The sequence below is a fragment of the Corvus cornix genome, chromosome 5 (genome assembly GCF_000738735.6).
Source record: "Corvus cornix cornix isolate S_Up_H32 chromosome 5, ASM73873v5, whole genome shotgun sequence".
Classification (NCBI taxonomy): Eukaryota; Metazoa; Chordata; class Aves; order Passeriformes; family Corvidae; genus Corvus; species Corvus cornix.
Genome location: NC_046335.1, coordinates 15,578,735 through 15,604,150, shown reverse-complemented (window position 1 = coordinate 15,604,150; position 25,416 = coordinate 15,578,735). Strand labels below are relative to the sequence as shown.

Sequence of the window (25,416 nt, the reverse complement as noted above, 5' to 3'; positions counted from 1 at the left end):
TGATGGAGGCGCTTGCTGGAATGCAGAGCCCATAGTTAGATTAATCAGGCTGCACAAGAAGCAGCAAGAGATAATGTACAGCTAGTTAAAAGTTTAGGTGTTCTTTCTCCTCCATGGGAGTGGGATCCTGCTGACTACAAGTGGGAAAAGCTCCTCGTAGTTCAAAAAGCTGTTGAGCCAACCCTGCAGGACTGAAGTGACATCTCGCTGAAACATTTGGTATATGAAAATTGCCTCTAAAATTCTTTATGTGTTCACTTTATCTCTTGATCAAAAAGACAGGATAAGAATGCCATTTCAAATGGAAAAAATTTAGAAAATGAGTGATCAGTGCTTTCTTGGGTCCTTCCTTCCTAGGTCCCTCTATAAAGAGGATTTTGTCCGAAGAGTAAACTGAGGCACTGGACAGATAAATGCATTGCGGTGGTCATGTGGGAAGGGAATAGCAAAGCTGAGCATAGAAACCAGGTCCCCAAGCTTTTATGATGGGCTGAAACATTTCCCCTAGTTCCTCAGGCCCATTACCTAACTCATTGCTACCTTTGTTAGTGCTGCTTTGAGCCAAACTATGCAATGAGTTGCCTGACTCCTCTGCACCTATTTACTGCCAGGTGCTGCGACCACCTGGGCTGGCTGCTAGCAGTAATTGTGGGAGCTGCTGGCTGGCAGGTGAAGAGTGGCAACGTCTGGGTGACTGCTGGAAAGGAAAAATGAGCTGTATGATTCGCTAGAAAATAGGAGGCAATTTTCTGAAAGCAGGGAGATGAGTCAAGCAGGTTTTTCCCTGGACTATCACTAGGAAGGGAGAATATTTGTCTTGAGGAACACTGCTGCTCAGGTGTTTCTGGCAGCTGTTTCAAAGACCATATAACTAGGTTAACAGACTGACCTCTAGGTATCTTTACCATCTGCAGCTCAAGCAATGTAACCAGAGGCAAACGCAGATCTCATTCCATAAAATAAGTTATGTCTCATGCACAGTGCTGGAGATGGAGAATGTCTGGAATCTTGTGAGCAAAATTTCCAGTGTGAAATCCTCATGAAGATAAGGGCTGGCACTAGGAAGCTCTGTTCTGTGCTTGTAGAAGAAAATCTGGCCTTGGTGCAGCCTAGCAGGAAGACAAGAGGGAATGAAATTCTAAGCAGAAAATGAAGATCTATGCTGAGACTGCTATTGAAACATCTCTTTTTTAGCCAGAGCACAACAGAAAAGCATGTGGATATTCAGCAGAAGGGATGGCAGACTGGCAGTGGAATCTCCCAGAGAGGGTGATAAATCTGCAGCTCTGCAAACCTCCAATGAAGGCTTGGATGAGCTATACTTGGTCTTGGCACCCAGCGTTCTGTAGGTTAGAGATGACACCTATGGCAGGCAGGCCTGCGAAGCACAGCATCCCGAGCTGCACATTAAAGCAGATCAGAATGGTCTGGTTGGTTAGGATGATGTGAGGACATAGTGCTCAGAGAAAGTGCAGGATGCAATTGAGTTCTTTGGAATTAAAATCAAAAAACAGGGGGCTAGGGGTTTTAAAGAAAATTGGATGGATAGGAGGGAGAAGGCAAATAAAATATCAGGCAGGATATTCTGGAGAGGAGAAAAGAAAACATAGATAATAAGCATTGTTGAAAGAAACAGAGAGGTTTGAATGGTCTTGTCCAGCATCTCAGTGTGTGTGTATGACAGTCCTTGACCAGCCTGATCCCTGGGTATCACACAACATCCCACAGCACTGAGGATAACCACCAGCCTGTCCTTCCTATTACACTTCAATAGACCTCTCCTATAAAACTCTGTGCCCTCTCATTTCTTGTTCAAAAGTAAAATATTACTCTATATTGGAGGAGTCAAATTAAGACAATGGCAGCATGATTGATACTGGGGAGGGTAAAAAATACTTCATAAGGCTTAGTCTGCCAGTAAAATGGAGGCTTTGCTGCTGGATGAATGCCTGTCTTGGGAAGTTCTTTATTTAAAGCATCCATTTATCATTGCAGCAGGGACCATTGGCTACAAGCATTCAGACTGCAAAACAAACTTTCCCATGAGTACAAACTCATCATTCAGCTCTAATGATCCAAAGAAATGTTTCAAATTAATCCATACAAGAAAAACAGTGGTGTCATCCAGGATGATGACAGGAATAGAAACACCATGCAAGGTCACCCCAGTAATACGGAGGAGCTCCGTGTTTTCTTGCAGAAGCACCAATTATGTATCTCAGGATTTCAAACCGAAGTCCATTGCTCCTGCTGAAGCAAAGAGCCTGTTCCTGGGTCATTCCAAAGTCCATGTGAATCCTACTGAAATCAGGAGTGTATGTGAGGGTTATGGTTTAGCAAAAAAGGAGATTAAATATGACAATAAGCTTCTCATTATTCACCTGTTGATCTCTGCAATACTAGACAGCATATCCCAAGGTCATTTCTGGTGCTAAAGGGATACTTCTAATATGAAAGATGAAAATGAAACTATCACTACCCCTCAAAAATGGGGAAGCACCTTCTCTTGGTCTATGGGGCAAAGCGAGGCACAGGGTGGGTGTCCGCCTCTGGGCCGAGTAAACAGAGCAGCTGGAATAGCTGAGCCAAGTCTCCAGCTCACTTTTACTTACTGCCATCATTTCCTGGTTTTGTGGTGGTTTTGTTTTACCCCGAGGGTCTGACTTCTTTAGTTAGCTTTTGTTTTTTACACAGGAGCGATACATAAAGATTTCCTTTTCTCATCTCTGGATAAATAGAGGATAACAGCTTCGTTAGACAATTGAGTACTCTTCCAATCAAACAGCAATACCTTGTCTCTGGGGGGGGCTTTCTTTAACCACAGAACACAAGCAGCTGCTGTAATCGTGCTGTTCTTGAGGCCCTCTGCAGGGGCAACCAGGGCTGCTGCTTTTCCTGAGAGCATCTTTGGTGCAGCACAGGAGGGAGTTCTGTGCTTGGATCCCCTATCACAGTGTGGATTTCCAGTAGGCCCTTCTGCTTACCCACCTCTTCCAATTAATGAAACTGCTCTCAGAATATGAAAAATTCATTCCTTTGCCTAAGTCAAGGAATAAACCCCAGATGGTTGATGTTTTGAGGCAATTGCATGTAAGATATTAAAATAAAATAAAATAAAATAAAATAAAATAAAATAAAATAAAATAAAATAGGAGTGGTTGTGATACCCAGGAGTGTGTGAACAAAAGGTCAGGACTGAATTCCCGATTCTCATTGTGGCTATTGTACAGTGTGCACCTGCTGTTTATAAAGGGTTAATAAAGCATCAATAGATGCAAGAATCATTTTAAAAACATGAGTAGCCTGTGATCCAGATGGCTATAAACATACCAGTTGATGGTGGTAGAGATGGGCTTCAGCACAGTAATAAATAGGGCTGATCAAAATATGGAAAAGTGTTTCTGAAAAATATTTCAATGAACCAGAGTTGTTTCAGTTCAAAGGGCCTGAAAAATTCATCCTTATATTTAAAAAAAGTTAGACAAAAAATATCTCATTTAATTTCTGCTTTCATTTATTAAAAACACAGTCAAAATAGATGACAATTCGTATAATCATCAAAACCCATGGAAAATATGCTGCTAGTCAACTTCCAAGGAGGGAGCTGCATTGCTCTCTGAGGTGCTGATCCTGCAGGGAGTTTCAACAACATGATTAGGACACTTATTTCGTTGTTAGGCTTGCACCTGTTTCTCCACATTTCACAAGAAATTCAAAGCAAGTAAGAACTGCTTTACTGGACCTCTAAAAACACAAGGAACATCTGTATGACTTGGCACCAAGTAAATCAAGTTGAAAAGGAGCAGGTGATTTCTGAAAGCCAAGGAACTCACACATCCTTGCAGGGAGGGGCAGAAGTACTTACCTTAAGAGGTCAGCTCTTGCAGGAGCTGAGAAGAGCACCGATACATGGCTCTCCCTGTCCTTGCACAAGTCAGAAGTTAAGGCTGCACTTCAGCTGCTATGACAGAGGTGATGCAAAGCCAGTTTAGGAAACAGGAGAGTCATTCCTGCATGTGGGTCCCAACAACCCCACAGCATTACAGGCTGGGGCAGAGTGGCTGGAAAGCTGCCTGATGGAAAAGGACCTGGGGATGCCTTTTGACTGCAGCTCAACAAGAGCCGGCTGTGCCCAGGTGGCCAAGAAGGCCAATGCCATCCTGGCCTGTATCAGCAACAGTGTGGCCAGCAGGACCAGGACCATGATCATCCCCCTGTACTTGCAGAATTCAAATTGATTTCCTGTCCTCACTTTTGTTGATGAACAACATTGACTGATTTTTTTTTTTTAAGACTTTCTCTGAGCAGCTGTTCTTCCCTCTTATAGCTGCTATCCTCACTATTACCTTTACTCCTTGCCTAAATACACTTAAATTACATCCTTTCCTCCGGGAAATGCATCCCAACCTCAGGGAAGGAAGCCAGGTGTAGAATTGAACCCAAAACCCACTGGAAAGGGTAAAAGTCTTTCCATTGATCTATATTTGGGTTCAGGCTCTCAATGAACAATTTGCTTAGAAATGCAAATAGCACATTTTCTCCTTATACTTCCAGTTTCTCACTATGTGAATCTGTCAAGCAGCTGCAACATTCCCCTCAGTACAGAAAGTCACATACTCACTGCAGCTTTAAACACAAAGTGAACATTGTACCATTTATCTTCTCTGTCTGGGAGAAACCCTTCCATTTCTGCTCCTTTGGGACTACACACAACAACAGTTTCCTCCTACATGGCACAGAACACATGGATTTCACAAGGATTTCACCATGTTTCTGGTTATCTAGCTGCCTCCATCAAACAAAGAGCTGTTGAGAGTCAGCAGATAATGTTTCAGTAAAAACTCTAAAAAAATCCAGAAAGAGAAGCATGGTCTGGATTTTTTCCTGTTGGTTTGGGTTTTTTTAATCCCCAGCAAAGTAGAAAATGTCGTTTGTCCTGAAACATCTCCCAAGCACATAGTAGCAGAGACTGAGTCTGAACTCAGCTGAGTACAAATGGACAGGAGTTCTCTGCAAGGTCAGTGGCCCAAACCCTTTCCTCCAAACTGAGTAAACTGGGAACTGCAGGATTTCTTCAGGATCCCCCAAATTTCTTTGGACTCATACTGCAATGTAGAGGAATCTGTCTGGACTATTTTGTCTGCAGAGCCTATGGATGAGGCAGGCTCAGCAGAGACTTTGCTGCATCTGAAGGTGCCTCGTGCTGCTGTCCCCTTGCCCTGCGGAAGGTAATGGCTGCTCCCGAAGGAGAGGCACTGCAAACCCTACTCTCCTGTGAAGAAAAAGCATTGGTCAGGTAAGAAACCTGAGCTTCTGCAGGCTGAAAAAAAGCCCAGTAACAGTAATTTAAGATTCTGTGGCTGTTCCTCAAGCTACTCTGTGCTGATGCTCTCAAGCAATTTAATACCTGAAAGGCTACCTCCTCCTGTTCCTTGCTTAGTATAGAAGGAAAAGGCTGCTGTGCCTGTAAAGAGAACATTCATTAACTAGCATTAACATGCAATTTGATGTCGAAAACTGCCTTATCAACAGAACATCTGAGGTAGGAGCCATCTGCACTGCACAGGCTGCTCAAAGTTCTGCTCAGGCTGTGCAGAGAACAGCCTGACCCAAACCAGGGTGAGTGGATGGAGGGAGGGGACCAAGGTGCCAGCTGAGACCAACAGAGTGGGATTTTTTTTCTTTGCCTTATCCAGACTGAGTCATTTCCCTGATACAGGCTGGGACAACTCTTTACTACTGACTTACTGCTGGAGCATGTCTAAACCCTCCAGAAATCCTCCCTCTCCTCTCCATAATGTCTTTTATGTGAGGGAATAATAGATCTTCAAGGATACTGACTCCTAAGATAACTATGTATGGCCATTCCTAAAATGAAAACAAGTTTTTTTTAGGTATCCCCAGAAAGTTTCTGGGTCACTAAGTGAAGACTAAAAATATTCTAGTGAGAGTGCTCTAGTGAGAGCAGGATACCCCAGGATCTCTTTGCATTATGTTATAGGTAATTATATTCTATAGGTAATTAACATGTGGGACTTGCTGGCTAGTAGCCAAGTTTAAAGGAGCCTCATGAGAACCATATGACTGAGATTGTTTCTCTTGGAAAGGACATGAGTAAGAGAGAAATGTAAATATCATTAAAGCCTCACTGGACTAGGGAAGAGAAAAGGTTTTTGTCTTTCCCAGCTTTTAGAATAGAATAAGAGGTCATTTAAAAAAAAAAACAGATGAGATATTTTTGCTGTGTTTAAGCAAGCTGTGACATTTAATGCCATACGGCTGAGGAAGGTACCAAATTTGGGGAGACACTCTCAGAGGGACAATCAAACTAGCTACTTCTAATTAACACTAAAACATTCTGGAGTACTGTAACATAAATATCAGGGCCAGTGCCCAGTTTTTGGGAGGCTTGGAAGGGATTCAGCCTGGCACACAGGCAGGAAGAGGCCGTAGTCTGACCCCAGACCTTGTCCCTACCTCTGGGGAATAGCCCAGGGTCTCCAGCTCCCTGCTCCAACCCAAAATAGCAACTTCTGTGTCCCTGTGCTGCATATCTCCAGCCAGATGCTTCCAGGGATGTGCTATTGCCACTGTTGGAAGAATAATAATCTTGCGGGGACAGCAGTGCCCTGAAAGTCCTTAAGTCTGGCTTTTGGGTACAGAGATGTGTCAGGAGTACATACATGAATCCTCACACCTTTCCTTCATCCTTCTGCAAGAGTGGCAGGGAAGCAGGCTCTGTGCTCAGTTGTCTTTTCATCTCTTTAAGTGCATTGTTTCAAATGTAAGCAAAGAGAGATCAAAGAAAGCTTCCAGAATGGAAATTGTTTATGTTTCATGATTCTAAACCTTGCTGTTAGGGGGAAAGAAAAAAGGTTCTAATTACAATTGCTTTTTAATTAGGGATTCTGTCATTTCATCTCCATGAATTGGAAAAGTTATCACAAGTGAATCTAACTTACATCTCAAAAAAACCCCTTACCATGCTCACAACATTTGAACTCTGTCCTTATGGGCAGCCCAGGAGACCCAGGTACTCCTGTGGCTCACTTGCTTTTCACTGAGCAACTGGCCTGGAATGGGCAGACAGATTGGGTATATAAAGGAAGAGGAATAAAATACAAAATACACCAGGCAGTCACTTAATGTTCAGAATCTGGGCTGATGCTGATGCTGACTGAGAATTCACATGTTGGCTGTGAGCTGCTGGCAGAGTAGAGGCCATCTGGTGGGTTTATGGACCCCCCAGGACAGGACTGCTGGTCCATAGACCTTAGTCGCTCTTGTCACTATTTTTTTCCCTTAACTCTCATGAACCCTGTTAGTGCCTGCAGGCCAGTAAATAGGACTGCCTGTCTCTAGCTTCAGAGCTAAGTAAACAATATCAATTATGTTCTCATGAACTTGTTTAAGACCAGTCTAGAACTTACAGGATTGTTTTATCTTGCTGAGTATGTACATCAGCATCATATAAACTTTGCTGTCACAAGTCAAATAAAACCATAGCCATAGGAACAATCAGTAGTTTCCAGAGGAGGTTGTTTGAGATCACTGTTCAGGAAGAACCTCTGTCTCCACATCTCTTGTTGCAGATTCAGGGGGGCTCATGGGAGTCAATGAGGGTTTTCTGTAAGTACCAGGTAAACTGCCCATGGCATTGGAAGGGTATGACATTTTCCAGATTGGTGTTTCAATAACATTTAGAACAATTATGTTGAGATCCGAGCTATGTGTAAGGGTGTCCAGATGGTATTCTGTGATCACTACAGAGAAGTCTCTTCTTCCAACAGGGGACATACTCCATCTGCCCCAGTGAGAGCTGTGCATGCCAGGCAAGGACGAAAATGGATAGGCAGAGCTAGCTACTGTCAGGTTTGGCATGAAGATGGGCTTTTTTATGGGGTGTAAGTAAACCTTTCAGCAGGAAAATCCATTAATTTCAGGTTGGTGCAAGGACAGTCTAGACTCAGAAAATCAAAGCAAGTCAACATCATTTTGCCTCTGACCTGAAAAAGGCTCATCTGTGCCTTTGAGCAGCACAGATGAGTATTCACAGCAGCAATCTAAGCTTTGAAGCTTATTTCTGTTTACAGGCAGACAAGCAAGGCTTGTATGAGGGAACTGAGAAGCGAATGTGACTGACTAAGATGGGAAAGAAGAAAAGGTGTGATGTGGGGGTTGTAACAGGCTTTGCTAGTAATTTAGCAATGAGCTTACATTCAAGTTTTTCAGTCAAACAGTTATCAATTGATTTCATATACAAGAAGTGTATGTCACTGTCACTATGCCTATTTTTCACTTAGTGTCTTTTTGGTTAGGGTGTGGTATTAGCTGTGCCTTGGCTTCAAAACTTTTTGATACCTTCATGAAAATGACACTTTTCCTCTTTATGTGCCTCAGCACCCAGATCTGTAAAATCACAGCAGTCTGAAATGCAGTGTCAGTGTTTCAAACAACAGAAGAGGAGTGAATTCTTAACCTGGTTTCAGCCAAAAAATTAGAGAACAAAGTTCTCAAAGTAACTCACAGACAAACACAAGATCCTTTGGTTTTATTTCCTGAATTCTGAAATAAAGTAAAAAAATATTTTACTCTTGAGAATAGCACTTAAGCCACATAATCTCTTAATCAGATGACCTTATGCATAGAAACATCATATATCAATATGGCTTTTAGGCTGACCCTCTTTTTCCCTCAGCTCAGAGCATGGATAATGCAACAGTGCTGGGTGTTCACTTCCATCCATCCAGACGCTGACATCTTTTCAAATCACTTTCAGGCTGGGAAGGCAAACATCTCTTTGTCCATCTGCGCATGTTACATTAGTGACTGTAGGCAGGTAATGGTATATGGCTTTCCACAGTCCCACCACACTTCATACATGAGAAATTGTGCAGCTATAAGGAAAAATGGAATTGTTCTCTATAGACATCAACAGGGCTGATGTCTATAGGCTGCAAGTGGTCAGAAATGTCCATCTTCATTACTTTGCCACTCCCTGAAGATCTACTCCTGTTTTCCCTATACTAAAATACAAACTACTTTAGAGACTCACAGACCTACTCTTCCCTTGGAGTCTGCTTCAGGTATTGCCTTTCTCTGAGTGGCAGAATACCTTCCACTTTTTTATTTGATCACTTTTGCTCTTTTGACATAAATCTTTCCCTGACACGCTTTACTGTGACAGTTCCTAATATACCTGTGCCTAATTCCAATAGCAAAGTAATGAGACAAATTCCAATAGCAGAAGTACTGATTGCTGGATTAACAGTTTCATATCCATTTTTCTGGGGTAAGAAATAGAAAAATTCACCATCCATCATATGGTATTACAGTGGGAGATGCATGCCATACCTGGAAAGCATTTAGTTTCTCCTCTGCAATGAACTTAATGGCTGCAAGACCACACCTTGAGAAAGAGAAGAAAGACAAAGTAGTTATGGGCACTACATATCCTGTAAAATTTCTCAAAAAGAGGCCCCAAGGAAGAAAAGGGCTTCATGTACAAAACTGGATTAGAATTGAGATAATTTATTGCCCTAATAAGATCAGCATTTATATGTAAGGACAAGTAAATATTGACTAGGAAAACACAGCCTGTTAAGCAGATCAATCTGTTTCTCACTTAGGAATACATAGGAATTAACAAGCTTAATAATGCTCAGTATTTCAGGCTCAGAGACTTAAATGCTGTGGTGTATTCTGAATGAGGGAAAGGCCATTCTATATGGTCCGATCCCTACCCCCCAGTAAATAATTCAACAATACACACACATACCCCCTGAAAAAAGAAGAAAAAGGAAAAAAAGAAAAAAAACCCCAAAACTAAACAACACAACAACCAAAAAGAAAGAGTATCTCTTGTTCCTGGAGGTTCCCCATGGAACAAGAACTGTCATGGTTGTTCATTTCATAGACTTACGAACATTTAACCATCCATCACTGCCATCCACAAAGCACTGTTCAGAAGATCAATTTATTTCCATCTTTTCTCTGCATTTAACTGGAAAATGCAATTGACAAGAGAAGCTTTAATTTTGTATGAATGCCTTTTACAATCCAAATGCGCCTTTTGAAGCATGTGTTTAAATCAGGTAGATATTAGAGGACATTTGAGAGCACATTTCCATGTGCACCTGGAAAGAGAAAGGGAAAATGATGGTGCAGTCCGTACTGCCTAATCTCATAGAAAAGTTCTTGTCATCTTAGACAAGATGACAAGTGATGACCTCTTAGGTTCTCCCTAATTCCTTGGGTGCAGGACTCCCCAGCGAGCAGAGCAAGGCAGGGTGGGGAAGAAAGATGGTGCATTTTTCTGAATTTTGTTTTCTAGTCTAAGTCCCTGCATTCCATGACCTCTGAAACTGCTTGAGGAATAGAACGGAGTAGCAGAGCTGCTATTCCTAAAGAAGCATTGTCCTAAAGAAGAATTGGAGTCACTTTAAAAAAAGAATCCAGCTGGCTGACCTGGCAGATACTCCATCCAAAGAACAGACAGTCATTTTTTTCAAAAGCATGGAAATGCTTGTGACTAAGAGAATTTTTTGTTTCCTCTCTCTCCCTTGCCAATGCAAACTGGCAGTCAGGTAATCTTGGTTATTTCAACTTTGGAGTGTAGGGTATTGCTACAGAGTGTTAAAAAACATTGAACAAAGGATAGCAACCTATTAAAATTTTGCTTGTAGAGCCATAGATGGACAGCAGATGCACCAGCCTTTGACCTTTACCCCAAATAATATCCTACTAACCAACCTTTCATAGAACAGCTTGGACCTACCATGTCCATTGGCAAGCCCTTTTCATGGTGAGCAGTTCCCTGTCTCTCAACCAGTCTTTCAGGCACCCCTATCCTCTGTGGAGGTCTTTAAAAGGCATCTAAAACTTTCAGCACCTGTTTTAAACTTCCGTGGTCAGTGAAAGACAAGGGGGCTCTGAGAGGGCAAAACCATCTACAGATGGCAATGCAGCCTGGGACACAGGAGGTGCCTCACGTCTGGCTACAGGTACCTACAGAGAGGGCAGACATGCAGAGGTGCTGCAGATTGCCAGTGTCGGCTGAGGTGCTGGGAAAGTGGTATCCTGGAAACACACCTCACAGCTTTCCTGTGCCTGCAGAGTGTGAGAAGATGGAGCGATTAGAGCCTGTCACCTTTGCGTGGGCAGCCGGGGAGGTCGGGGGATGCTGCCGTGTGGCCGCTCCTCCGACACCCGACGAGTGATGGAGGCTGATGGGAAGCCTGTGTGCGAGGGGAGGGGGCAGAGAAGGAGGTGGCTTCCTCCTGACGCCATTTCCGAGGGCTGAGATATATAAATGAGGCGGTTGCTGCAGTGCCTCATCTGGGATCTTCAGCCAGAGCACTGGCGTAGGTACACACGCTGCGTGCTGGTTTCCCCCCGGCACCTCGCCTGGAGCCCCCACGCCACGACACTCTCGCCCTCTGCCCCTTTCTCCCTGCCTCCATCCCGCCAGCACCATGAGCCGGCCAGAACTGCTCGCCGTCCTGCTCCTGGCCGTGCCGGGTAAGTGGGGCTGGGATGGGTCCGTGTGCGCCGAGCTCCTGGGAGCCCCGGCCCGCGGCAGCGCTGAGCCCGCCGGCCCCGCTCCCCCGCGCCTCCAGCACCGCGGACAGGGACGGCCCGGCGCCTCCAGCACCGCGGACAGCGGCCGCCGCAAGGTCACTGCCGAGCGCCGCACGGGCCCTGCCAGCCTAGGCACCTTCCCTTCCCTTCCCTTCCCTTCCCTTCCCTTCCCTTCCCTTCCCTTCCCTTCCCTTCCCTTCCCTTCCCTTCCCTTCCCTTCCCTTCCCTTCCCTTCCCTTCCCTTCCCTTCCCTTCCCTTCCCTTCCCTTCCCTTCCCTTCCCTTCCCTTCCCTTCCCTTCCCTTCCCTTCCCTTCCCTTCCCTTCCCTTCCCTTCCCTTCCCTTCCCTTCCCTTCCCTTCCCTTCCCTTCCCTTCCCTTCCCTTCCCTTCCCTTCCCTTCCCTTCCCTTCCCAAGACGGGAATGGTGCACACGTCCAGCTGCTGCACACAGGGACCAGTTCCATCAGAGAGAGATGCCCCTCTTCTCCACTCCCATTCTAGAAGAATAGTGTTTCTTTGCTTGTCTTCCAGATGAGATGAATAACATGTTCTCTTTTTTTCCCCCTCCCCTTACCTTACAGCCGTCTCCCTTCCTGTGACAAATGACATGAATAAAGGTGACACTAAGGTAAGGATGAGCCTGTAGTGGAATGGTCAAATGAAGAGAAAGGATGTGATATTTCACCTCCAACTAGGTGGTTGGTTTTGGGCCACTCCCACTGAACTACCGTGTAGAAAGTGCCAGGAATTTGCATGAGATCCCTAGAGTGGAATCCATCTCTGCTCCCTTCCTAACAGAATTTACCCTTTGTGCATCCACTTCTGGGCAGCCAAGGAAGTGTCTCAGGATGCAACACAGGGATCAGACAAGCTTGTTTAGAGAGGACATGGAGGCTGGGTATAACTCTCCCTAGTCCTCCTACTTTCAGCTTTTCAAAGCTCCCAACAGGAGGTGACTCAAGGGAGAGTGGGGGGAGATGTGATTCAGGAACTGTGTGTGTTTGGGGGTGTATACATGTGACTTTGTACGTGTGTGGTGTGCTACTTAAACATGCATGCTCCAGAAAAATAGGCAACCGGTACTCTCAGCTTGCTAATCCATCCTCAGCTCCTGCTCAGCCTGTCTGGATGGCTACAAGCAGTGCAGGACTTGGCTGACCTCTCCAGCCCTCCTTTACAGGCTTCTGTGCACATATCTGTGTCACACCCTCCAACATTTATAGCTGCACTTCACAAACGTGCATTCCTATCGGCCTTTTGGCACCTAAATGCTTGGATAGGGGGGTTTGCCTGTGTTTATCTACATCAGACACGATTCCCTGACCCCTCCCCGCCCCCCCCCCCCCCCCCCGCCCCACTGCCCCATCTTTCAGATGTGCTGATTGGCTGCCCAAATTAAAATTTCTTTAGAAATTCATGTCCATAAAGGAAACTTCAGCCTTTTTCCTTTTTACTTCTTGAACCATTTCATGTTATGAAATCTTCTAGCCACGTTTTTCCGCAGGCAGCAGCAGGGGAGGGCACACTGATGCCAGTCTCAGCTCCATTGCAGGTTACATCTAGGACGTGTGCCATGAGCAACGCCTCCCTACTTCCTGTGAGACATGCCTGGGCCTGGAGAGCAGTTGCTTTGTTAAGAGTTTTAGCCTGCTTAGCCCTTCCTGGGGCTGAGCCATGAGCTGTGAGACACTGGGTGTCTTCCTTGGGCTGTGTGCTGCTGAGGAAGAGGCACTTACCCTTTCAACTGTCCATGCCAAAGTGGGCATCTGGTGGGACAATCCATTAATCATACAATTTTCCTTGTGAGGTCTGTTCCCCAGTATATTCTATATGTAAAGAATGTCACTTTTGTGGCGGTTGGTGCAACTCTATGGAAATGCTTCCACCAAGGAAGGACTTTCCCAAGACTTTCCCCCTTCCCCTGGGTATTATACTGACATGGGCTCTAGCTGAGAGCAAAATCAGCTTTCTTTTGAATTTGCTGCAATTGGAAGAAGCCATTAGGGCTTTCCTGCCTTCACCATCCTCTGAGAAACAACATTTCAGGGAAGGAAGTCCTGGTCTTATGGAACAGATCAGAGCAGGGATATCATCACATGAATGCAGCAGCAAGCACTGCAGCTCTTCCTACACACCCTGCTCTCTGCCACCAGCATTTGTGGGTGGCTCAGGGCTGTGTAATGGGTAGTCAGCACGTGCAGGCCTTTCCTGGACAGCTCATCAGACTTTCCTTACACCAAGGGCTTTCTATAGGCAGCTGAACAAGACCAAAGCATTTACAATGTCTCTGGTGTTTGCCCACCCTTGTGCTTGAAGGACACTATTTCCCACTTACAACCATACATTTTAGGAGGGCCTGAGCATAGCCGAGCTCAAATATGGAGAAGTCTGTCCTTGTAAGGGCAGAATTCTTTGGAGATTTCTGTGTAGGGGCATTGTGAGCTGCTCTTAAGGATCTAGTTACATGCTCATGGTTAGATGATAGCTATGGCAAAATTCCAGTCTGAGTTTCTGCACTGGGTTAATTACATTCATTTGGAAAGGATCTCCTCCATTTCCTGATGCAGGCTGTTATTTCATGACCTTGTGAAGTCACTCTGCAAGACCTCCTCTAATAAAAAGACAAGGAAAGTGTTGTGGGATGACTGCACTCTTCATTTCATTACCTTACAGAGTTCCTCCACAGAGGTGAATGTATTTCTGTGGCAACTGATGTGTTTCCTTGTGCTCAGACAAAGACTTTAGTTCAGCTTAGAAGTCTTGAAAAAGCTTGAATAGAATATTTCATTGAATCAGATTCTTACATCTCATGCTGAGAAAGTCTTTACTTCTGAAGCTGCATCAAATACTGCTGCAATAAGTGGGTCCAGAAGTTGGGAAACACAAGAGGGCAACATCAGAATCTGGTTTTTACTCTATTTAAAGATAGAGTGATTCAAAGTAATCTAAAATCAGTATTAATGGATTGCTTGTGATATAGGAGAACGATACCAGGGAAATTCCCCTGCTTTCTTTTTTTTTAGATCTTTTCTGTAACATTTTTAATCCATCAGACAATTCCCTCAAACTGTGTAAGGAATAGAGCAGTTCAGCACTTTATGGCTGTGATCTGCAAAAGCAGAATTCTCTCCTTAGACAGGGTGAAAATTTGCCCATTCCAGCTGTCCAGTGAATATAGCCAACTGCTTGAATGAACAGCATTGTGGATGACTGGGAACTGCTGACTTGTGTTTAATTTCTACTGCAGCCACAGTGCTCCGCTCTCCTGAGAATGGTACATTGTGAGGGAGGTCAGGGCTCTCAGGGCTGCCTGCTGAAATCATCAGGAGAAAGAAGTTATTGAGTGAATTTTTTCCCTCCAAGGCTTACTTGTATTCTTTTTTCAATTTAGCCTCTTTTTTTCCACAGGCAATTGCAAGCCCTGCATTCTTCCTAAGATTGCTTTGTAAATAGTCATCCTTTTGAGCTAAGCAGCCTGATTTCTACACTACTAATCAGCACCAGACTGTAGTAAATGTTTCTGTCCTGTGTGACCATTGGGTTCTACCATGACCTCACACAAGGGCTCCCAGCAGTGTGTCTTGGCATGGCAAGGATGCCTGCAATCTCAGTACAGATGATAACTTAGATAAAAAACACTCCTGGTTTTACACCAAAGAAAAGGGCTGCTGGAAAGGATGGGCCCAAAGTTCACCCTGTCTGAGAAGTGTCAGAACTTCTTTGCTTTCAGATGACCCACTATCATGTAGAGCTCTTGCAGTCTATAACAGATGGCTTGAACACTCAAAGCACAAGGTCAAACACTTCTCCAGATTGTCTTGTCCTTTTCTAGGGTTTGAGAGCAGTATTTCTCATCTGTGTTTGAAAGTAGTTTGCCTCACCTCACCCTCCATGCCTGGCTTCAACCTAACTATGGTGTCTTTCCCAGGGTTTGAAGAGCTTTTAAGATTTCAAGGTCATCTATTGAACAGCTGTGACCATTTGTGCTCTCTACAACCTCCCACTGAGTCCTTTTATGAGATGCAGGTTGAGATATATTGACTTGAAAGAGGATGATTTTGGATTTTCTATGTATATATCCAGATACCCTTTACTCTCCAGATGTACCCAGACTCTGGGATGGTCTGAAGCCATGCAATCCTCAGCTGAATTGTGTGTCATGTGGAAGAAGCTCTTTCCATTGTCACGTGTAATTTGCTCACTTCTCAGTTGCAGGAGGTACCTTCTGTTCCTGCATTAGGGAAAACAGGAACTGAACATTCAGTTCTGTCTTGACCAGAAAAGCAAGAAGATCTGTGCCATCATCTGCTGTATTTTAGCCTGGGTAACAAGGAGGAACAAAAGACAAAACCCCAGTTCTTTAATTTGTATTTTTTCTTTTTCTAGGTGATGAAGTGCATTGTAGAGGTCATCTCTGATACTTTATCTAAGCCAAACCCCCTGCCGATCAGTGAGGAATGCCTAGAAACTCTCCGAGGAGGTACTGCCTCAGACTTAATGCTGGGTATCAGCAAAAGCAAGTTTGGCGAGTGGGGGCTGGTCCTGCCCTGACCAGCTGAGCCCTGGCCCCAAGACCCCTATCAAGGGGTCCTTGACATGCTCACCTCCCTCTTCCACTGGGCTGCAGGGCCACAGGAGCAGGGATGGTGCCACTGCTTGTCCCAGGCCATGCCTTGTGCTGGCACTGTGGCCACAGGGGTGCTGGGAGACATCAAACTGCCTGGTTTTCATAGGACCTTCCTGTCATCTTAGTCATATGGTTAAAAGATGTGAGAGCAAATCAGACCAAGGGAAAGAAAAGAGCAAATGAAGAAGGAGTGGCATTTGGGGTTCTTTTTCATTTCCTGGGGTTGTGGGGAGGTTTTCTTTGACTACTTTCTGTACTAAGTCTCCCCTATTGCAGATGAACGAATTATTTCTATCCTTCGCCACCAAAACTTATTGAAGGAACTTCAGGAAATTGCTGCTCAAGGTACAGTGCCAGTGTATGTTTTTGGGAATGTAACTATAGGGAAGATTGTTTTCTTCTGTTGTAGTCCCTTACAGAGTTTTATTGCTTGTTTGGTTTTGGGTTTGTTTTATTTTATATTTATTTAAGATCATATAAATATGCCCTAGGAAATGTAGATCCAAGATTTTCAGCAGAGATTGTGTGACTGGGGACAGGAATTTTGTTTATAACAACTCCAATATGTTTCTGATGATTTCAATAGTTATCAATGTAATTTGGTGGTGATGTAGTCTGGACATTTTGAGGTGGGAGAACTCTAAAAGGAAGTACTGTAATTTAATTCAACAAATGATCACCAGCTCCCAAACTAGAATGAAAGGCAAGAAAACCTCCACTGTCTGTGCAGCTGGATTCTAGCACTAAACCCAGGTGTGGCAGCAGGGAAGTCCCACTGAGCAGTGAGTAAGACTTGCACCTAAAAGACCCCAGTGAAAATGTTCTTGAGCTAATGAGTATTTTTTGATGGCTTCCTTAATTCGAATGCAAGTTTTTTTGGTTTGGAGAGGTGTAGGCTGCTCACCACTGGTCAATGTGGGAGCAGCAGCAGCACTGTGGAGCTGTGCCAAGGGATGTTGAGGGGAAAAAGGGTTATTCTCAGGTGCCCTGTTGCCCAGAACTAACATGCAGATCCCAGGCAAGGCTACTTCAGAGCTAGTCCAGATCCCTCTGTCCAGGTGAGGCTGCAACAGGGCTCCCCCCAGGCTGCAGGGGGAGCACCTCCTGGCCTTCTCGTCTCCTTCTCCCTGGGGTAACCAGGGCAGCTGGGCACCACCAGAGAGACAATGACTAGGGCATCCCTGTGCTCTGCTCTTGTGTGGCAAGTCTGCCAGAGATGGCTGGAAGGCAGTGCCACCAGAATGCTTTCAGAGCAAGGAAGCCACAGAGGCAACAGGGAGAAGGGAGAAGAAAAATTCAGGAAGTCAGAATTGTGGAAGAGTCTCATGCAGCTCCCAAAGCCATATTTTAGTCACTACCCATATGGTGGAGGGGCCAGCTCGTCAGTGACCTCAGATGGACTCCACGGATGCTCTGGTGATTCAGGAGAAAGAAGCCTTGGGCTCTTCAGTATGCTGGGATGTAGCTGCCCAGGCACACCAGGGATTTGAGGAGGAGCACTCAGGTATCAGACAGGCTGTGGCACTCAGCATGGAGTCCATGAGAAGGGGCTTGTTTCATGGACATGCACCTTGCTCCACTCTTTCCTTGGCCTGAGCCCATCACACCACTTAGTCTCAGGGTAAATGATATCTAATCTACAAATCACAGAGACTGGGGGTGGAACAGTCTTGTAGACCAAGGGAAAAGCAAAGGTGTTTATCCTGGTGTCCTCTGTGCTGGCTGCAGCTGGTTCTGCTCAGGCTGCAGAGCCCACACCATTTAGTTCTGGGCTAGAGAGGACTGCTCTGGCAGCACTGGCTCTTGCCCTTGCATTAAGGCATAGAAGCAGGGCATGAGCTGGGTTAGACAGGGCTTTTTTGGCTTGCAGATTCCATTAGAATGGGGCTGCCTGGCAAGTGCGGGTTGCCAGGACAGCTGCAGTCTGACCTCCAGCATGTGCTGCCTTCAGACACCTCTCTCCAGGTGTCTGTAACACCAGGGTGTTACATTTTTCAAGCAGGCTCCATAATCCCAGAGCTAAGGTGTGGGCCCTTGGAGCCCCAGACTACCCCTGCAGTGGGAATGAATGCTGCTTCTTCCTCCCAGCACTCAGGGGAGAGGGGCCCCCACAACCAGGCTGGAGGACACAAGAGCTCTCTGAGCTCCCCTCAACAGAGGTGCGTAGGCAGAATCTGGCAGGATGCAATTTCCATCCTTCAGTACTCTGGTGATGAAGTCTTTTGTTGGCCTCAGTGTGCTGCAGTTCAGCACCTCTTATTCTCTAGATCTCCATCAGTATTAGTTTTCCTGGTAACCCTGCTTCTCTATTTAGAAACCATTTTCTTTCCTGCAGATGATGTTTTTGATTGTGGTTTTGTTACTGCAGTTGATTCACATATCCTCCAGTCTCACTCCTCTCAGCTCCCAGGTAGATTTTTCCACTGTAGGAAATATAAAGGGCACAGAACAAATTTCCTACCTCTACTTTCTGAAACACAGGAGGGACTGTTGCCTTTCCCTACTTTTTGTTACTTGACACAGGTGCCAGTGAGAGAACTCAGCAGCAGAAGAAAAACAGTGGCTTTGAAGATGAACTTTCCGAAGTCCTTGAAAGTCAGAACGACAAGAACAAGCAGAGAGGTCAGTGTCAGCCTCCACCCCCGGGAAATCCAGGTCAGGCTGTAAACAAGGATCTTCTTTCTAACAGCCTTGATATGTCCATCTGCTTCTCTTTTAGGCATCTTCTTTGATGCTGCTGCTGACACACAAGCAACCTGGTGTTTGCTTTGTTCTTATTTACCAGCTCAAACAACATGTAGTTTCTGAGCTATAGTAACGGGTGATGGTCAAGTTACCAAACTGATACTGACTTTTCAACCCTGCTGCTGGCACTTTCACTCACTTACAACACTTAAAATGAGTCACAGCCAGGGAAATTCCACACTGAAAGACTCAGTGATACAGGCAAGGGTGATCTGGGTTTGTGCCTGCCACCCTTGTTTCCAGACATCTAAGATATTAAGTAATGAGTCTCTGAAGGAAAAATTGAACTTGATACACACACAGTGCACACACCCACACAAAACACCTGCTTCTTGGAAAGATCACCTTCAGCTGGGATTTACCTTGTCACGGTTTCTCTGGCCTTACTGCAGACAGGCAGTTTAGCAGAAAGGAGGAGTTGGCCCCTTCCCTTTTCCTTGTCAGGAAGACACAATGCCAATGTGGGGTGTGATGTGACTCTCATCCAGCAGCAGCTGAATCCCTATAGAGGGTCTCAAGCAGGTCTGGGGCACGTGGTTGGACCACAGCAGCACAGCACTGCTGTGACACCAGTCCAAAGCTGCTTAGAGCAATGAGGAGTGATACCCCAGGGACAGCTGCTGCAGCCAGCATGGCCAAAATCCAACGGGTAGGATGGTGGCACTGCATCTCCCTCCTGCCAAGAGAGACCTGAAACTCTTGCTCTGGCAGTGTGGAGATGGAGGAAGTTGAAGTGAAGATGAAATGTGGCACATGGGCCATTCAGGCCCACTGACAATCTGGTGACACCAGCACGGTGTCACTGGTGGCCACCAGCCCTGTGTGACCAGCTCTCTGCATCCTCTCATCCCAGCATACTCCTCAGCCCTCCTTGGGGTTGCATTTGCCTTTCTGTAATTCTGGCTTTTAAACCCCCGTCTTTTCTTTTGCTAAGTGTTTTCTCTGGCTAATTATGTTAAAAGAGGCCAGTCTCCCTTGATCAGGAGCAAATACTCAACCCATATTAAGCTCCTGCTGAGTAGCTCCTTTGCAGAAGCAGAGACACCCCTCCTCCCTCCAGCACCCTGTGAACAGGGCTGTCTGCCTCTTCAGCCTGCTGGGAGAAATAAGGATGTGATGTGAGTGCAGCACTCAGAGCAGGGAGAGCTGTGTGAGTGCCGTATTACACTCCTCAATAATTTCATTTTACATGCAGTCTGGTTTCATGCAGGGTGAGTTCGTGGCTGGCATCTCAAGAGATGGCGATGAGGACTGTGCTGCAGCAAAACACTTCAGCATATGTTTAACTTCAGCCTTGCAAGTCTCTCCAGGAGCACAGGCACCAGAGAGAGCACTGCCTTGCTTGAATGCAAACATATGCTGAGATGACTTGCAAGAGGATCCACGGGCTGGTTAAGCAGATTGCTGAGCAGGGCTGAAGCTCCTTAAGAAATGCTTGGGCTTTGCTGGTTGTGAAATGAGCTCTCAGCAGAGGTGTTTCTTCTTGTTTCTCCCTCTGTAGATGAAGTAGGGGAACGCCCTGAAGAGGAGCAGCCCACAGGGTCCCTGGCTGAGCTGGCAGCACAGAAGCCCCAGCAAAATGAAGACCCAAGAGAGGAGGGAAAAAACAGCCTGGAGGAGAGGGAGCCCAGGCCACGGGATACCAACCCTGTTGAGAAAGAGGATCAGGAGGAAGCTGAGGGCAATGACATCAGGGATACAGAGGATACCCATCGAAACAAAGTTTTGGACAACCACATTGGCAAAAATTTCAGTGAGGATGAGCAGCAGCAGCAAGGGGATGAAGAGGAGGAGCCCAGAGGCTCCAGGGACAGCCTGGAGCTTGAGGATGAGGGAGAAGAGCCATCCAGGCAGGGCCAGGAGCACAGCAAGGAGGTAGTAGGGGAGCGTGTGGAGCGGGAGGATGACAGAGATGAAGCTGCAGAGGAGGACCCTACTGAAGCAGAGAGGTCACTTGATTTGGCTGAGGAGGACGAGGAGGCTGAGGAGATGCAGGGAGATGACAGTATGTATCCCAGACTGCACTGATACCTTCCTGGGGTGAGCTGAGAGCACTGAGACAGATGGGTTAGAGGCATCAAAGCTAAAAAGTTGCAGCAGGTGCTTAGTGGGTTTACAGAAACACCTCTGCCAGCAGCCACCTATTACTGTATCCCGCAGCCGTAGAGAAGAGAGAAGATCCAGCAGGCAGGAATTGTGCAGCAAGATTGATTTATTTAATTATTTTACAAACTCTTTTACAGACTTTTTTCTTCACAGTCTAATTGGACAAAGGATCGGCCACCCCCTGGGTGGATTGGCTAGAAATCCTAAACATCCATTGTCAAAATATTTTTCTACTGTACCATAAACAAAGCTCTGCAAGGCCGCAGGTGTTCATAGTTTATAGAACTTCTGCTAATCTCTTCATGAGAGAAAAAAGTATCCCACGGGTTTAGAAAGAAGCAAGGAAATTCTTGCTAGCAGCAATATTGTATCCACAGCCACCCAGACCCCACCACAAACACCTGACGCACAGTCCCATGTACAGCAGGTAACACAGGCCTTGCAGCTGCCTCACTGCTCAGCTCTCGTAGCTCCTGGGGACAACTAATTCATTTTCCCTGAACTTCCTACAGCGTTTTTGACTGCTGCCTTCAAGCCCCATTACTGACATGGCAACATTAGAGTGGGTATTTCCAGAATATTGGGAAAGTGGGCCTAAGTCAGGAAATACATCTGGCATCGCCACTGAAGGCTCAGGTTAACAGTTGTGTTCACTGCTTTGTTTAATGCTCTTTCAGATAACGATGATGAGCTGGGATTTGGAAAAGATGTGCGGAGCTCTGAAGAGGAGGAAGAGGAGGAGGAAGAGCAACCCCGGGCACTGAGAGGAGGAAGGCATCGCCTGGAGAATGAGGAGACGCAGGGAGAAGAGGACACCTTTCAGTCCAGGGATGCCAAAAGTGATGAGATAGAGGAGGAGTTCTCCAGGGAGTGGGAAGACACCAAGAGGTGGAATAAAATGGATGAGCTGGCCAAGCAGCTGACATCAAAGAAGCGCATGGAGGAAAATGATAGTGAGGAAGACCCAGACAGGTCCATGAAAAAGACATTTAGATCCCGCAAGTATGCCTTCAGTAGTCCAGAGGAGGATGTGAGAAGGTCATGGAAGCGTCACTCAAAGGAGGACAGCAGTGAAGGAGGCTTTCCACTTGCTCCCATGCCTGAAGAAAAGAAGGATGAGGAAGGCAGCGCTAACAGGAGAACGGAGGTTGGTGTATGTAGGCTTAAAAATCAATCCCACCCAGTTATCCAAACTGTGCTTGGAGATGTGGATGGTTTATTGGCATTAACGTTGCCAGCAGTGGTTCTCTGTGACATTAAGTTGATGCTTAATGAACTTCTAGTCATTCAGCCTCAGGTATTATTGAAATTTGCACCTGGCTGTGCCTTGGTTTTTATCCTTGTTTTAGTGACTAGTGCAAAAGCATTCCCTGCCCCCCAGAGTCATGTCTCCAGTGACAGGACTTCTGCACTGGCCTCTGCTGGACATAGTGACCAGAGCTATAACTGAACCTAGGGGTAGTCCTTGTCTCCTTGTCTCCTAAAGCCCTTCCAAGTCAAAAGGAATGCTTTCCCTGTCTCAGGGATGGAGTAATGCCAGACCTCCTACAGAGGTGGTGAGAGACCAGGGGCACTGGAGTGGAAATGGTTGATGGATACAGGAATACAGCTGAGCCAGGCTTCCAAAGTCAGAGATCTCCTTCCCTGATACCTTGTGTGATGCTAGGTAGTAGCTCAGCACATCCCCAGCAGCCAGGAACTGCTCATGGGTTCACCTTTGTGCTGAGGCCCAGCTCCAGCACAGGAATTGATTTCGGATAGTGCAGGGGGCTGGGCAGTGGGACTGAGCTTGAGCTTTGTGGACCTGGGACAGGCCATGATCAGGTGCCTGGAAATAGGCTGAGGCAGTGAGTGAAGCCAGTTGGCTCTCTTGCCTCCAAAACACCCCTCTTGCCTCAGTTATGCACCAAACCATTGGCCAAAGATTGCCCATCAGCAACCCTCCCATGAGAGCATCTCCAGTTGTGTTGGTTCAAAGCAAAGCCAAACATCTCTGCTCAGAGCAGGGATGCAGTGGGGTGGGCTGCCCCATCTGCCTCCTCACTCCTGTCTGCTCACATCCCACATCTCTGCCCCAGGGAGGTTGCTGCCCACCTGCCCCTGCCAGTGGCTCTGGGGTGCACCTTGTCTGCAAGGTGTCAGACTCAATCTCTAAAGGGGGATTGGAAAAGATGTTGCTGAGGCTGCAAAACTGCTGTGTTTACAGCTGCAACAAGACTTTTCTGTTTGTTTAGTTGGTTTTTTAAACTAGATCAGGGCCTCTGGGAGTCAGTGAGAAAGTATCAAGACCAGTCACGCAGCAGTGAGGGAAGGCACAGACTCTGGCTGCTGTCCTGTCCCCTCTCTTAATTTTTGGGCCATGGGGCTGTGTGGCTTGGCCAGTGATGAGCGTGGGCTCAGATATGGGCTGAATGTGCTGCCCCCTGCACTTTCCAGGGCTCAGCATGTGGGGCCAGGCAGAAGCAAACCAGAGTACACAGGCAGTGGTTTGGGTCTGACCAAGCTCTCTTTGGGTGCTATAGAGGATTTCAGAACCGATTTTTCTCCCTTTCTGGGGGCTCCAGTAGCAGCCCAAGTTCTCCTCCAGTAAGGTGAGCCTCAGCGAGCTGCTCCCTGACCCACTTCAAACAGAATGTAACAGCTGCTTGGGCACCCTGGGTGCTTGCAGGCACCCTGAGCTGTTGGCACCCTACTGTAGCCAGAGCTTTCCCAGGGGTTGGGCCAAGGGCCCAGTGGAAGGGCAGGGTGACTTGTTCCCCTGTTCAGGAAAATAGCTCAGGAAGAGAAAAAAATTACTTATTTTTACATACTTCCTTTACTCCTCTCACACCAGCCACATGCAGTGCAGCAACTTAGTGTCAACTTGTGGTTGGCAGCTGCTGAAGGCAGCAGCAAGGCTTTGCTCCCTCCACACAGGCGGGGACTGTCACCTCGGCTCTGCCGATGCGAAATGGTACAGCACGAAGTTTGCTCACACAGAGCCTGCTGCTGCTGTGCCGAGTGCATGGTCTGCAGAGAGCCCAGGTGACCACAGCTGTGAGGGACAGGCAGAGCTGGGGCTGGCAGCGAGGCAGGGCCAGCTGGATATGACCCGAGTTCAGGCAAAGCCATGCAGTCAGGTGTCTGAGTACCTGCACTAAATAAAGCAGCACAGATACACAAGATCCAGTATAGAAAGACCACCAAAGGATGGGCAGCTTGAGCCTTTGAACTGATGGCTTCCTCAGTCACTATTTTCCCAGGAAAAGTATCTTCTGCTAGTGAAAGTGCAAGCAAAGACCCAGAGGCGGGGTGGAGAGAGGGTACACCGCTGTCCCCTGCATGAGCAGGGCACACGCTGCACTTCCCCCGCAGGAGGCAGGCACCTGTGCCCATCCTGGTTTGAGGCCACTGACTCAGCGCCAGCACCCAGCGCTGTTCGGCAGAGCCTGCTCCAGCTCCGCAGCAGCCTTCTCCCTCCAACCCCATGCTCTGGAGGCACAGACCCATTGGGGGCTGCCCTCCCCGGCAGGGGACTGGGGAAGGATGGCAGCTGCACGTCTTGTCCCCATCACTAGTTGCAGTAATTAAACATTAGGGCAGAAGTAATCAGTGTTGTGCACCGTCGTCTGTCCGGAGGGGCAAATGCCGGCTGCAGGGATGGGGCAGGACAAGGCTGTACTCGTGCCCCAGGCAAGGCTCTCTGTAGCTCTGGGGGGCGAGGGCTGCTCACCTGTGGCCACTGACACATTTCCTGGGCTTTTGTTGCAGGACCAGGAGCTGGAGAGCCTGGCTGCCATCGAGGCCGAGCTGGAGCGTGTCGCCCACAAGCTGCACGAGCTGAGGAGAGGCTGAGGGCCCCAGCCCTCCCTGTGCCGGCGAAAGCAGCGCCGCCGCCCTCCTCCCTCCCACCGCGTGTTCATTTCCTGATCTAAGAGCAATTAAGCCGAGCAGAAGCGCCGTGCCTAGGAACCGACCTCGCTAGCACCCAGGCCTGCCTCCCTCGCCATAGTGTTGTGCCCATCGCCGCTGCCTCACCTCATGCTCCCCTCTCCACACGGATGCCCACACGCCTGGCAGGGCGCCCGTGGGTGTGAAGTGCAACCTACATCTGTATTTTCTGTCTGGGTGGGGTTTTTTTCCCTCTTTTTTTTAAAAGACAGGACAGCTTTCTAGAAAGTTCTTTCACCGGTAGTTTCACTGGGTAAAAAACTGCAATAACTTGTTATCTTTTGATTAAAAGCTGAGAACTCTGACTGTAATATATTCTATATAAAAAATTTATCTAAGGAAAAATAAAACTGCAGCGGGTTCCTTCCTTTGTTTTGGCAGCTTCAGTGTCGCTTGTCAGCATGCTGCAGGGCCTGTATGGTCCTGCA

General features: G+C 46.9%; 1 protein-coding gene and 1 long non-coding RNA gene across 2 annotated transcripts; one reads left to right on the top strand and one right to left on the bottom strand.

The window, feature by feature from the left end:
- Nucleotides 1-8,599: 8,599 nt before the first annotated feature.
- On the bottom strand, nucleotides 8,600-11,345 carry LOC109143577. Its single transcript, XR_002043837.2, has 3 exons — nucleotides 9,923-11,345; nucleotides 9,355-9,409; nucleotides 8,600-8,897 (listed from the first exon to the last, which is right to left on the bottom strand). It is a non-coding gene; the product is annotated as an uncharacterized LOC109143577 (long non-coding RNA).
- On the top strand, nucleotides 11,328-25,352 carry CHGA (chromogranin A). Its single transcript, XM_039553426.1, has 8 exons — nucleotides 11,328-11,520; nucleotides 12,162-12,208; nucleotides 15,967-16,060; nucleotides 16,484-16,552; nucleotides 18,731-18,829; nucleotides 20,454-20,957; nucleotides 21,736-22,205; nucleotides 24,809-25,352. The coding sequence occupies exons 1-8, from the start codon at nucleotides 11,475-11,477 to the stop codon at nucleotides 24,890-24,892; spliced, it is 1,413 nt and encodes a 470-aa protein (XP_039409360.1). The 5' UTR covers nucleotides 11,328-11,474; the 3' UTR covers nucleotides 24,893-25,352.
- Nucleotides 25,353-25,416: the final 64 nt, after the last annotated feature.

Excerpts from the sequence above, each read along its gene's own strand:
- CHGA (XM_039553426.1), top strand. The coding sequence starts at position 11,475 with ATGAGCCGGCCAGAACTGCTCGCCGTCCTGCTCCTGGCCGTGCCGG. Across the intron at positions 18,830-20,453 it reads CGACAAGAACAAGCAGAGAG|ATGAAGTAGGGGAACGCCCT; the intron begins GTCAGTGTCAGC and ends CTCCCTCTGTAG. Across the intron at positions 20,958-21,735 it reads GGAGATGCAGGGAGATGACA|ATAACGATGATGAGCTGGGA; the intron begins GTATGTATCCCA and ends ATGCTCTTTCAG.